At 39.5% G+C, this 14830-nt stretch overlaps 1 protein-coding gene across 3 annotated transcripts in view; it reads right to left on the minus strand.

Moving 5' to 3' along the window:
* Window positions 1-1490: 1490 nt before the first annotated feature.
* The window catches only part of uhrf2 (ubiquitin like with PHD and ring finger domains 2), a 45729-nt gene continuing 32389 nt past the window's right edge, over window positions 1491-14830 (minus strand). For 2 of the 3 annotated variants that reach the window (XM_082541004.1, XM_082541006.1), the window contains 10 exons: window positions 13670-13793; window positions 7884-7991; window positions 7661-7765; window positions 7456-7562; window positions 7041-7203; window positions 6597-6734; window positions 6252-6489; window positions 5862-6013; window positions 5491-5589; window positions 1491-4650 (listed from right to left, as the gene is read on the minus strand). In XM_082541004.1, the coding sequence (XP_082397130.1) occupies window positions 4504-4650; window positions 5491-5589; window positions 5862-6013; window positions 6252-6489; window positions 6597-6734; window positions 7041-7203; window positions 7456-7562; window positions 7661-7765; window positions 7884-7991; window positions 13670-13793 (1381 nt within the window). In that variant the 3' untranslated portion in view covers window positions 1491-4503. The remainder of the gene's footprint in view (window positions 4651-5490; window positions 5590-5861; window positions 6014-6251; window positions 6490-6596; window positions 6735-7040; window positions 7204-7455; window positions 7563-7660; window positions 7766-7883; window positions 7992-13669; window positions 13794-14830) is intronic. The other variant, XM_082541005.1, reaches the window with a different exon arrangement.

The raw sequence follows: 14830 nt of genomic DNA on the forward strand, positions 1-14830 counted from the left end.
GAAATGTGGCAAAAATGGCTCAAATGGGAGTAGGTGCTAATATTCAGATGGCCAGTCTTCCTAAGGGTAGCTTGCATTAATTGGAATTGTATCAAGTATGAAATGCTGTAGTGAAATTTCAAGTCTTATCTGTATTAGAGCTTTTGAACTCTAGTATAATCTTCAATTTGACAGGAAACCAGTAATTTCCTCTATTGGTGCCCTACATTGTTAAATAATTAAATACATTCGGTTGTCAAGACATCTATAGAGTGTCATGGGATTTACACTCACTTGCCACTTTATTATGTACTAAAATGGACTCCCTTTGACTTCAGAACTGCTTTAATTCTCTGTGGCAAAGATCTCCCATTCCTCCACATCCCAAAGGTGCTCATATGCATTGAGATCTTATGACTGTAGAGGAAATTTCACTGTAATGTTTAAGAAACTATGATCCTGCTGAGAGCAGCCATCAGACAGTGGGTACACTGTGGTCATAAAGGGATGGGCACGGCCAGTAAGAGTACTCAGAAATGCTGTGGTTTAAACGAGGCTCAGCTTTTCTGTTTACACACCACTCTGCATTTAATCATTAGTTATTAATCTCTGGCTCTCTTCCACAGTGTGTCTGTTGTCCAGTCCTCCTCTCCTCAGCCCCAACAGGCACGCCAGACAGCCGCCTCTCCCTGAGCCTGGTTCTGCTGGAGCTTTCTTCCTGTTAAAAGGGAGTTTTTCTTTCCCGCTGTCACCAAGTGCTTGTTCAAAGGAGTTCATCTGATTCTTGGAGTTTTCTCTGTATTATTATAGAGATTCTGCTTTATAATATAGAAAGCACCTTGAGACGACTGTTGTTGTGATTTGGTGTTATAAAAACAAAACTGAACTGAATCGAGCTGATACTAAGGGGCCCAAAGCTGAGAAAATATCCCCCAATTCATTACATCATCACCACCAGCCTGAACTGTTTACACAAAAGCAGAACAGATCCATACTTTTATTTAGTTACTGAAAATTTCTGACCCTACTGTCTGTGGCAGCAGAGATAGAAAATCATCAGACCTGCAACATTTTTCCAATTTTGGTGAGCATGTGTGAACTGTACCCTCAGTTTCCTGTTCTTACCTGACAGGAACGGCACCTGCTGTGACTTTTCTGCTGCTGTAGCTCATCTGCTTCAAGGTTTGACATGCATTCAGAGATGCTGGTCTCCTTACCTTGGTTGTAATGACTAATTATTTGAGTTACTGTTGAGCTTCGAGCCTTCAGCTCAAAGCAATCTGGCCATTTTCCTCTGACCTCAACAAGGAGACTGATTGGATATTTGTGTTACCTGCAAAACAGTCAGATGGATTTACTGACTGTTTTATTTTGAATATATAAATCTAACTATAATAACAAAATACATTATAAGCAGTAAAAAGCAGAGCTTGAAGAAGAATAGGATGAAGTTTACACTGTGTTTATCCTACCTCGTTAATACAAAAAAAAAAAAATACTATTACAAAGCATTGCTTTCTTGAATCCAAATATTTAATAGGTACATATCAAGTAATATCATGACATGTATAAAATTTCAGATCACAATATGAAGCAATAAAACTCCTCAGACTGGCGTTTGCTGCAAATGTTTGAAGTCGCCAACATAAAAAAAATGACTAATGATTAAAACAGAAGCAACTAAAATGGCTGAGTAAAAAAAAAAAAAAAAAAAGGTGTGCAGACACAGATAATAGTAAGCATTCTAGGAAAATCAAATGTGACTTCTTAAACTTTTTTTCTCTTCAACAGAGTGCAATAAAGAAACGAAACAAAAAAAAACACAGCACTGAAGCCAAGCGTCCACAAGACGTCTAAAAGTTGTTAGTACTGTAGGTTCACGGAGGGCAGGAGACAGTGGAGTGAGAGGAGGAGGAAGCAAAGGTCACGGCAGAGAAAGAAAGGAGGGGTATCAGCTTGCCAGTCAATGCAAGAAGAAATAAATCTGAACAATATTAAGCAACAGTGGAAGTAATGCACATCACAGTTAGCTTTAAAGACCATAGTAGCATCTGTACTTGCATGTTAATAAAAAAGAGAAAAAAATAAACAAAAAAAAACCCAACAAAAAAAGAAAATCCTGAATGATTGAGCAGAAACAAGGACATCACCACATACAAACAGCCTGCCAATGAAGGGGGGGTTCGAGGGGGAGGGGTCAGACAAGAAGACAGCGTTCACCTCTGATCTGAATGTCAGCAGAGTTTTAAAAAAAGAAAAAAGCTGAGGCTGCCCTCGTCTCAGCTTTACGCAAAACACGTCTGTGCCTCGAAGGCCTTTGCACCTTAAGGGCTACATCTTTCCCACAAAGCCGACTCGGATGCACGAACCGAACGTCAGCGCTCCAGGTGACCTCTGTCCGAGACTGCGCCGCTGCTGCTCTCCGTGAGGCGTTTGTTAAAGCTGCTATCAGACCTGCCAACCCTGGACATTTTAAAGTACCATATCAGCACTGGAAAGAGGTGCGAATCTGCCTCCTGCGCTCACAATTAAAGCAACACCTTTTTAAAGTATGATACTGTCAGAGGGCACAGAGGCTTCTGAATTCAATGTCAACAAAATATCTGATGAAAGGCAACAGCAGAAAAAAATAACACAAGGTAAGTGAACATGGGGGTGAGGATGTGCTGTTTTTGGGTCCAACAGGTGATGACAGGACTGTTACCACGTGTTACTATGCAGCCAAACATACAAATAAAGAACAAGAAGTTCAATAACAATTGGGGATTAATGTGATTTATGGTCAAACATTGAAAGAAAGAAAAAAACCCAAACAACTTATAAGTAAGAATATTTTTGAGTGTCAGTAGTATCCTGGACTAGGTATTGTTATAGTGTCTCAAACTCAAAGAAGCTAATGATTTATGCAGTGCACTCCAAGTGCTTTTAGTAGTCTAGTTTAACATCAGGGATGGGTCGCTAAATATATATTAAAAAAAAAAAAAAACTTTTTTTTTTTTATTTAAAAAAAGCATTTTAAAAAAGTAGTTTTCCAAAATAGAGGAGAATAACATCATGCTGGACACCTCCAGAGCTCTCCACCGACCATTAACTAACAGGTAGAACAGCAGCAGATGAACAATAAAGACCAGCCAGCTTTATGTGAAGGCCTTCTTGAGTGCAGGGACACCAGTCACTGAAACAGAAGTGCATCTAAAAACTCTTTAGTCTTTTATTCCTGTAACATCAAAGCATTCGTTGAAAAACACCAGAACATATGGACCTGACATACCAGGACAGTTTTGTCGATGTCATCTGACTTAATAAGTACAACCGTGAACCAGAACTATATTTATAATCCTCCGCGTGTGACGTTTAACACATTTCTGACACTGCTGGACTTTTTGGTGCTTCTGAAGAAGTTTCAACAGTGTGTTTGTTCTATCTCGTGTTCAGGCACAAATCACCAGCCGAGGTTACTTTTTAGAAGCAGACTCCTGCAATCTTTGCCCATAATCGGCCCTGTGGCCTTGTGTCTTTATTAAAGCAAATGGCTTTTCTGACTCGACGTAAAACGTAAAGAGGGGACTCACTGGTGCGTCTCATCAGTATGTAAAATTTGCAGCTTTGTTGGAACCATAAATTTTCCAGCACTCTAAACAAATTGGATGCAGTTGCCAATTTGTGTTCCCTGCCAATACAAGGAAAGTTACCCCTGGTGAGACATCTGCTATTCCCGTTAGCTCAAGGCAAAGCAATGGCATTATTCCAAGTGACATGAGGAGCAGGATGTTAGCACTTGCTCCTGATTAACCTACAAAACAAGCCTGCTCCACATGTCGGTAATAAAGTGCTTCATGGGAATAAGACATAGTGTGCTTCATTATAAATGCACGTTAACAACAGATCAACTCTGTGGGCACCCTCTCAGTCAAACGACCTACTCACCTCCGCCGCCTCCTAGCACCGGCCACTTTTTATTAGCCAGCTCAGAAACGGCTCCGATTGGCTCAGTGCTTTGGTGTAAAGCTGCATGCATGGTACAGAAAATGCAAACAGGGTGGCAGGAAACTAAACTCTTAACTGCTGCGCTTGTGATGTTGCCGGGGGAGAATTTGCACTCTGACGGCATAACGCAATTAATTGAACCGGTGGACAACACGGTGGAAAGGGAAAAACTGTTGAGATGGCTAGTGTGAGCGTGAGTTTGGGGACTCTTTTTTTTTTTTTTTGTGCATTGGTTTTCGTGTGCGTTCGTGTGGCAGGAAGTTTTAAAAAAATGTCCTCGGTTGATTTTTCAGGCTGGTGATGCTGATGGAGACAGTCCAAGTTCAACAGATGAGGTCAGTCCCTACTGAGGTTGTTTGTGTATGAATGATTGTATACATAAATGGCTGTATATGCAATATACATTAGCCCGTGGGTAAGTACATTATGAGTGTGCAATGCATTTTAAAGTGGAGCTCTAGGTACTTGACAGTATACGAGGGTGCACAGAATGGGTGCTTATGTGCGTGTATCCTACTTATAAACGTGATTTCGACCTCATCGGCCCTTGCTGTAGCCGGGAAAGAACTGGTCGAGCAGCATCTGAAGCGTCTTGTTTTGGGTCATAACGTAGTCCTTGCCCAAGTCGTGGCGGCAGGCGGGGCAGGTGTACACCTTTGCCCGAAACGACCGTTGGAGACAGGTCTGTGAAGAGAAGGGTGAACGTTACTGTAATACATGAAGACTGTGTGTTTGTTCTCCCCCTACACAATCAGGAGCTGACTAAGCAAACTTGGTACACATGTACACCTGAGCCCCTGAAGGTTCTCATCCTCATCATATATTCTGATGTGATCATGTTGCCAAGCAACCACAGAGCAACAGGCTTAAATAAACTGTTTTTTAAAATTATGCACCTATAACACTGCATCAAACATTTTTATTTCTCAAAAATAAAATCTAATTTATATTCGCAAGACTTCAATTGTGCGTGACATATTATGCTGTCAAGTTGCCTGGCAACCACCTAACAACAGGCTAAAACAAACTTTTTTTTTTTTGCTTCCACACACCCTAAAACACCATAATGGGCATCACAAACAAAAAACTGAAACAAAATGTGAAAAAAAACCAAACAATTTTTTAACAAAAATAATAAAGTAATAAACTAGATTCTTGAAAAATATTAAAAGTAATATGTGATTTTGTGAATGTGGACAAAAAACTAAAATATACAATATAAAATACAGGTAACATTTTCTTATTTTAAGTATTTGTTTAATACTTGAAGTCCGATGAAGCTTTGATCAACATGTTTATACCTGTACTGACGTACTTGCTAAAATCATTCCCTCTGGCATAATACTTAAAAAGATTAAAACACTGAGACTTAAACAAACTAAACATTTCAAACAATAAAAAGCTAAACTGAAACAAGCACACCTAATGTGGAAACCTAGTGAAACAAAAAGTCAAAATGAAATAATAATCAACAAACAATAACCGCAGCATGTCCACATAATAGTTAGAAAACAAATCCTATACCTTGCAAACATTGTGTGAGCAGACAGTGGTGATGGGCTGGAAGGCCAACTCCTGGCAGCACACACACATGAAGATCTGCTCCATCTTGCGAAGGAAATTCTTCAAAAAGAAACGTCAAAGGAATGAAGGTGGGAAAGAAACAAACACACTAAAGTTGTAGCAATTTTGAATTATGGCGATGTTGCTGCCTTTTTAACCTGCTTTACTTATAAATCAACAGCAACAGACAGGCTGTAAATCTCAGTCAGTAAATCTTCTTACATCGAGAAGATTTATTATTTAGAGCACATGGAGCGAGTTGCTGTGAGATACTTAACATTTTTTATAAACATAAACCAGAGATGTGTATTGTGGTATACTAAATTTTATACCGGTCCCTCTTTAAGGTGCTCCATGGCTTCATCCCAGAGTTTCTTGTTGGCTGTGTCCTCTTGGATCAACTGCTGCTGCTGCTCTGACAGCTGGAAGGTTTCCTCTATCTTCACCCGTTTAGAAGGAGGCTCTTCCACCGGTTTTGACTCTGCTGAGAAAACAAACTAAGACTTCAGAAACAGAAGGATCTATCCTCGGAGACAAAAAAATATATATATATATATATTTACAGTGGTGTATGGCTAGGTAAAAAAAATATCCTAGTGGAGTTTGTGCTTTTAAATATTCATTTCCCATCTTCAAAACTGTTTCAGTGATCACACTGGTCTCACCTGTCCTCGTCTCACAATACCTTGTCTGACCTGCTTTGAGCTTCTAAAAGCACCCACCACTATCTCTTGTTGTCTTCTGCACTCCATTACTTTGTGGAGACTCCTCTTCCACATTGGCCACTGGATGCTCGTCCTCCTCCTCCTTGTCATCGCTCTCCTCTTTCTCCTTAATCTTGCGTTGCCTCCGTGGCCGCCCCCTCCCGGGATAGTGCTTACTGCGGCCGCCCCGACCGGGTCGAGCACAAGCCTCCTTCTTTGATTTGTTGGCCATGGCCGCCAAGTAGCCTGGGGGGTACTGCAGACGCACAAGGAGAGACAAAGAAGATTGAACCTAATTTTGAAAAGTAGAAATGAAGTGCACCAACAAAGGCACACGTGCCTGATTTAAGACACATATCTAACCTGAACAGCAAGGCCCAGTTTCTTGATCCTCTCCACACCTTCAGGGGTCCAAGGCGCTGGCTCCTGATCATCTCGTCTCAGCAGGTACCTCCACACCAAGTAACCGCACTTCCCGATCTCTGGCCAGTACTTTACCACCTACGAGCCGCCATCAACCACAGCAAATTTCATTCAAAAAAAAAAGTGAACTGAAGTTTTGAAGCAGCTCTGACTTAAGACTGGTGACAAACGGTTTCTAAGACAGAAGAAGATGAAGATTTAGAAGCGCAGTGTTAGTTATAGAAACACGGCTGTAATAGGATCCCATATAGCTTGAAAGGCAGCTTTTAAAACTTCAATCATTCTGTAAGTTTGTACACAACCTGCACTCTATATCGACACTATTTTATGCAGTGCTGCTTGCAGTAAGCAGATGTATTTCTGGTGGACAAGATTTGGCGATACCTTGTAAATGCCATCGTAGCGGTTTCCTTCTTCGGGAGCATACTTGCTAATGCGGCGACCTTTGGAGCTGCGGACCACTCGTACAGGTTTTCCTGCTCGCCAGTTCCTGGACTCTGCTCCGTCTTTGTCATTCAGAGGTGCATCGCAGTTTAAGGCCAGTGCCCTGAAGGGGTCGGGCAAAACAGAATTATCTTTATTACATGTGAGAATTACAAGAAATGATGGCTTAATGGTTGAGAAATCCTTATTTCAGTACAGAAATAAGGATTTATTTACTAATTAAAAATCGAGACAATGAATGTGAAGGCTATACTTCATGTTGTTATTTAAATCAAGAGATTAAAGCAAATAAACCTGAAGCGAGGCAGCTTTCATATTAAGAAGCATGGACATCAGAAACAACCAAGTGCCCCACCTGTTCATGTGAGTCAGCGTCTGGTCAAAAGAGTGCTCTCCGATCCGTTTGTTTCCTGAGAGGTCACGACCCCCGCTGCCCGTGTAGGTGAACTCGTCTCCCCGGTCCTACCACAGATCACAGTGACCATAACATCACGAACAGCAGGCAAACGTGCAAGATTCACAATAAACTAGCACGGGGAGAGAAACATTATAGGACCCACCACTTCATCTTCAAAGCCTCCAGCCAGCACCAGCGAATAGGAGCCATCGTTACTGCGCCCGTGGATGCCGCCGACATGTGGCCTGTGAACCCCTGCCTCGCTCACCTGAGGGGGATACACGGAAGGAGAAACAGAAGTGCAGAGTGAGGCATGATTTTTCTTTAAATGTTCAAAATATATCTGATTATCATGCAATGTTAAAAAAACAATAACGCCAGCTAACCTGAACTCTAAACTTCCAAGTGGTACCAACAGGAACACCAGGAATGGGTCCATAGTGGTTTGAAGGAACAATAGTGCATTCTTTAGTACGCCCCACACAGGCCATACCCTGCAATTATATGAAGAAAGAACAAAGATGTGCACAAAAAAATACCAAAATGAGCACAAATGCCTTTATATTGCATTCGTTTAGCACAGCGGTCATGCAAATATCAAATGTACAGTAGCTTAATCAGCAGTTATATTTTAACAGCGATCAGCATCCCATTTAGGTGGCATATACGGTTCTTGAAAGTCAGAATGCAAGACAGCTTTTGCGAGGAAAAGCGTTTTATTTTAAGGGTTCTAAAATCGTGTTAATAAGAAAAGTCAAGTATAAATGCTGCATGACTCAGGGCGCATAAATGTGCCCAAACACACAAGCCAGGCTGTTTTCAATTAGTCCACCGAGAAAGGGAGCATTCTGGTAAAGAAAGGAGTTATTTTCCACTGGCAGTTCCAGGAAAGTGGCTAAGTCATGCTTAATGGCATTGTTCACATTACACACACCGCGGAGCAGAGCGTCAGAGAGACAGCAAGGCCAGGATGGAAACAGGCCATGAGAAGAATCTGAAGGGATTTTGAGGAAAATATTTAACAGCATGCTTAGATCAGATTCAAATTAAATAAGCAACTAAGTGAGCGGGAGAAGTCTCCCTGTCTCATTTTCTGTTTCAGCAGATACAAGGATGCAGTTGTTGCTTTGCCAAGTAGGAAGTTTAAATGCGACCTTCTAACGCCTTGAAAAAGTGAATGGAGCAAGTTCACACTCATTATAATAATCAAAACCCTTCATAATCAATAACACATCAATAGGCGATCGTCTAGCCTGTGATGAGAAAATGATGTCTGACACTTCATTCACTTTTTTTTTTTACCTCTCATTTACACAATGGTGCCATTTTTTTCTGTTGTTTTAGATTAAATTGTGAAGCAAAGCGGTGTGATTTGGAAAATAAATCTATAGCACAGAGCATCACTGCTAACTTTTTGTCCTTCACTTGAGCCGCAGCTACCAAACGCTGCTCAGAATATATAATTACATATTCTACTCATACATATTTATATATCCACAGCACTTAACAAATTTATTAGACCTTCACATAGTGTAAGGTTTGTGCCACAGCTGCCCTAAATTTAACAGTAGGCCTACTGGTAATTACCAAAAAAAATTTCTTTTTAATGTTTCTGTAATGGTTAATGCACCAGAATGTGCAAACCTTTTAATCAAAATGCTAGTTTTAGCTGACATATGATAAATTAATATATTTTAGATATTATATATGTAGTTCTGGTTGCATATACAAATTTACTGCACTAAAAAAAAAAAAAAGCAAAAATATAGTAAAGCAGATTATTATTTTCTGACTATGAAGCCAAATTTGTGCATATATACTAATGTGCAAGTTGACTATATACACAACTCAATTGGCCATATTGTAAAAAAAAAAAAAAAAAAAGATCCTTCACTTTATTTATTGAAGTGTTTTGTGAATCAACACCTTTGACAAAGTGGCATTATAAACCAGGACATTAAGGCATCCAAAAATACTAATAATTGACTAATAACAACTGACTAATAGGCAAATATTAAAAAAAAAAGACAAAAACATGAACAAATGTCGCTGATATATGCAGTGCACCAAACTGCAGTGACTCATCAGACCAGCCAAACAACAGCTAGCGTTAGCTCAGAGCGCCGGTAAATCACAGAGTGTGGAGGAGCAGCGGCAAAAAACAAACAGATCGTTGATTAGGATTGAGGATTAAACGTTCAACAGTTCACCGTCTGTAAGGTAACCACAGCGTATCTGCACCTGTGCTCCGTCACACCAGAGTAGAAATAAGACCTCCTTGCTAGGGCTGGGCCATATTATACCGTTCACGGTAATACCGGTATAATGTTAGGCAACGATAGGAAAATGAAATATCGCGATAGAATGGGAGTAAAACGCGCATGCGCAGTGCCTTTGTTTTCATACGCACATGGCCGATTGTTGAGTGAAACAGATGAACCAGAATTGGTTTGTAAAAATGGTGCAACTTCCGTGATGTGGAACTGGTTTGGTGTTTGTCCGTCAGATACACAACAAAGCACATTTTTTTGCAGAACATGCAAGCGGCCGTCGTTATTGTCGTATTTGTCGGACTAAGATGCTCTTAAATCTGGGAGTAATCTGGGTCCTAAACTCCGTATACTTCAGGTCAAACAACACTGCAGCATCACTTAGAGTTAAAAACTGTCTAAATTCTTTCATCTTTAATAAAACGATCAGCATTGCTGCTTTACCAGGTGTAACTATAAAGTTTAACTTCCAGGCATCCATGAAAACAAAAGTTATTACATTTAACGGAGTTAGAAGTTAGCAGGAAGCTAGCGGAAGTTATCTCGCTAGTTTCGCTAGTTACCCAAGCATGATATTGCATGTTCTGACTGAGAGATTTCTGAAAAAAATCAAACGTACAGCTCTGCTATCACTTCCAACATAAATGAAGACAGGAAACTAAACAGCAGTGACGTTTGTAGGGTTACTGAAGTTGGGCTAGCTGGTATATAATGATGTGCTACGTGATCGCTAGCGACACAGCTATGTTAGCATAACATAAACAGTGAAGCTGGAGGACGAACACTAACACTTTTCCACTTATAAAAGTTAACGTGAAGGTTCTTCATGGTTAGAAACAAATGCAATCGCATGGCAGGATGCTGTAAACGGACCAAACTTCAGTCAGGAGAACAACTGAGATAATCCATCCACAATACGAGGTTAGTCATTAATATACTGCAACAACATGGGAATAGAGCAGCTGCCAGAGAATTCAACATTAATGAATCAATGGTACAGAAGTGGAGGAAGCAAGAAGAATGAGTTTAATAAAGTTTGATTTATCTGACTGCTTTGTTTCGCTTAATGTGCCTTATAATCCCGTGCACCTTATGGTCCGAAAAATGCGTACTGCACACTACAGTTTAATGTTGCAAAGCACCTCTTTTTAACTTCAGTGGATATTATACATGGTTATGCTCAGGATATGTCAGCCCATTTCTACTGGAAATGCCTTTTGGTTAAACTTTCAGCAAGGAATTTGCATTTGCACTGTTACATTTTTATAAAGCTTTAATGTACATAAAAACCAGCTTCTTGTTTAAGTGAAAATAAATGGAAGGTTGTCTTTTTGCGCTAGTAATGTTGTGGAGTTGTATTTTGTCTCGCATCAATTATATCGTCGGTTATATCGTTATCGCAAATTTTCAAATATATATCGTGATAAATATTTTTGGCCATATCGCCCTGCTCTACTCCTTGCCACTACTAAAAAGTCAGTGACTGCTCCGTGATTGGATTGAATTTCTATTCTGTTGGATTGACTAAAATCACTCTCACACAGATCTGCGAAGGTTTACAAGTAATTGTCATTTCTACACAAAGACAGACTGCCAACACACAGTCTGAGAGAGTCTCAGATTGTAAATAATGAATGTGAATTTCTGCTTAATGCACAGTTCTGTGTATGTTGACAGTAACAGACTTGAAATTTTCACCAGTTTCTCTCAGTTACTAATCACATTACCACAAACAGATTGCGTGCAATTTAACCCCATTCAAAATTGCCTGACACCATGTTATTGTCGTTTCATTGCTGCTTTGTACCGAAGTTGCTTTGAAGACGGTAGCTGACCGTCCGTGAGTGGTGGCAGACCCGGTCCCCATCTTTGAAGAGTGTGACTATTGTTGCATCAGTGACTCACCCCAACTCAGCGGGTTTGGTGTGGAATGCGAGTCTTTTGGTGTACGAGAGGAGTAACCACAGTAGCATAAAAATTAATGCCTTTAGCAGCAGTAACCTTTATTTTCTCAGCTGTAAAGTGTGTAACCACGCTGCAGTGTAGTTGTTGCTAATAGTGAAAAAGCTGTGATAAACTTTCAAGTGAAACCAATCATGTCTGTTTAGACCGCTTGGCCATTTACAGTATTATCATCTGCCTGTTTTTGACATGACAATAAATTTTAAATTCAATATTAGAGACAAAATCAGTATATTGTGACTGAAAGACTGAATTTATAAAGTCACTTTGGGATGGCGGCATAAAGCTTAATAAATGCTTAACTTATAATACATTATATCTACTGCTTATTAAAAGGCTACTTTTGGCTGCTCCCTTTTATCCCAAGGGGTCTCCCCCAGCAGATGGATCTGCATGTTTGATTTGGCACAGGTTTTACACCGGATGTTCTTCCCGATGAAATGCTCCCATTTATCCGGGCGTAGGAACAGCACTGTGTAAGCTAGCTTGTGAGCCCCACTGAGGCTATGTGTGTGTCTCAAACCAGGAATCTTTGGTGTGTAAGGTGATTGTGTTAACCACAACACTATGGAGCCACATGTATGAGACGTTCAATAAAACCTTATAAATGGAGTATGTCTGTTACGTGAAAACTTAATTTGAAACAAGCTACTTTGTCTCTGATCAAACATAATGCAACATACACAACAGACAATAACTGACAGCAAACATGTAAAAAGTAAACTGAAGAAAAGGCAGCTTGGATTAAGTGAATGAAATACAACGATGTTTGCTTGCATGGCCTTAGCTTTCTTCTTATAGCAGTTTGTCGTAAGGTCATTGAGTAAACTGAAACGGTGTGAAGAAAAAAAACAATTGTGTCTCACTAAAACAAAAATAAAACCTTCACCTTAAAAACGTGAAAGCTACTGCACAAAACTACGTAAAACAACATAAAACTATACTGTAAATATATTTAATTTTAGTCTGGAGCGCCGCAGACCTCATGGCCTGTCTGGTGAGACTTTCATGCACATGCTTACAGAAACTCAGAGTGTCTAAAGTGTTTTGCTTTGTTAATTTCTTCTATCTCACTAAAGATCACAGCTATTATAATAATGAATAAAAAATTTAAGCTAACACCGAAGCTACTAAACTAAAACTAATTTTTTTTTCAGACTTCAAAGACTAAACAAACTATCAAACTCACAACAGAAATGAACTGTAAGGAAACAAACATTAAAGTAAAGTAAGTCATGTTAAAACATTATGAACATTTCTATGTAAATATACTGTTTCCATTATAAAATGTACTACACTGGAAGCATAAATGTTCACCGTTAGTGTAGGAGCCATTCTTGGGTTAATACCTTATGTGGTCACTAGAGGTCACCTTTTTCTGTTTTGATTATGTAATGTAAAGGTATTTAAGGTAGACGCACGTAATCGGCGTCAGGTGTGTCATTGAGAAGGCAAACAGTTTGTGACCGTTGCGCTGTTATGCTAAGTCGATACAGAATAAAGACCAAAAAGGACAAGATACATACTGCTGGATTTATTGGACTGTGAACTTAATTCATGCATACCAGTGACATCGCGTCACCCCCGTTAACGACCACCTCAGTGGCTTCAAGCGTAGGCTTAGCCTCTACAGTTAGTTCCTTCAGTGATCTGGTTATTCAGGTTTTGAGATGTAAAACGCCTCTTCTGTCTCTCATAGCCAATATGATGGAGTGAAGCACTTTTTAGTGTTTTGATAATAAAACAGAGAAAAGCCCTTCGAGAAAAAAAACCCCTGCTTTGTTATTGTTTTATTTGTATTTGTCTACATGGCCTTTGCTTCTTCAGGACAATATGAACTCTTCCCTCCAGCTTTCTATTGAAATTCACTTTCATTCTTACAGAGCAGCTGTCAGTCCACCTTTGCTGTATGTGTGCTTTAGGGTGCCCTTGGGTCTCACCTTTCCCCAGTCTCTTTGACTCTCGGTGGTTGCAGAAGGCATTTTGGCTTTCTTCTTGCTGGCTTTAAGCTTCTCGCCTGCCTTGACAACCTCACTGGTGTCATTCTTACAGGTTGGACAGTACCTGGCAAAATAAGAAGGAAACAATTTCCGTCAGTGCTTCCTAAAATTTTAGGCCAGCCTACAAATGCCTCTACTCTGGCTTTGTAAAATCAAAAAACTGCAGCAACAATGTTACAACTTAACATATATGGGATTTTTAAGACTGATAGCAACACCAATATTTGGGGATTTTAAAATTGTGATATATCCGCCGATATTTTTGTCTTTCAGACACGCAAAACTTAATTAGATTTTCATAACATTTGTCATTGATATTATTTTATGATATATGCGTGGCTTACACATTCACGTTCTGCCCAACTCTGCTTTGATCAGCTTCAACAAGTGTTGCCAACATGGAAACTGTGCCCTCTGATGAGGAAAGTATGCATCATCAACACTTACAACACAGTTAAAGAATATCTGTCCCGCCTCTTCTTTACTTATAAAATTATAATTGATCAGCTGCTGTAAATATTAATACCAATATATCCACAAATAGCTACTATTGGCTGATTATCTGACTTAAAACAAGGTGTTTTTTTTTTAATGTACTGTTAGTATGTCTTCCTCCTACAGAAAAAATAAAAACAACATAATTTCTGTTTTCTAATTATAAGAAAATGTCTGGATAATGAGCTGCCAGCACTTAATTTCTCAAAGTGTGAGCCCAAGAAGCAGTACTAATGGGTTTCTTTGATTTACAACAGCAGCACTGCTTTGTAATGTAGAGAAGAAAAAAACCAGACATAAGTAGTTCGTGATATGCGAACAAAATTTCCTTGAACAGTTTTACACTAAAAGAAAAAGCAACAATATTGGGGTGGGTTTTTTTTAGGACTTTAATCCCATAGATTTAGTGGCCCAGCCAATTTAAGATCAAATTAGCCTTTATGCTCCCCGGGATCTAAAATGAGAGAGAGAGCCCTGAATTATATGAACAGAATTTGACAGTCATGTAAAATTTAAAAAAAAAAAAAAAAGGTGCTAATAATGAAAAAAATTCTGATTTTTTTGTTTTGTTGTGTTTTTAAACAATGGGTCCACACACACAAAAAA

Source organism: Aulonocara stuartgranti (assembly GCF_965226115.1).
Source record: "Aulonocara stuartgranti genome assembly, chromosome: 7".
In the NCBI taxonomy this organism is placed as follows: Eukaryota; Metazoa; Chordata; class Actinopteri; order Cichliformes; family Cichlidae; genus Aulonocara; species Aulonocara stuartgranti.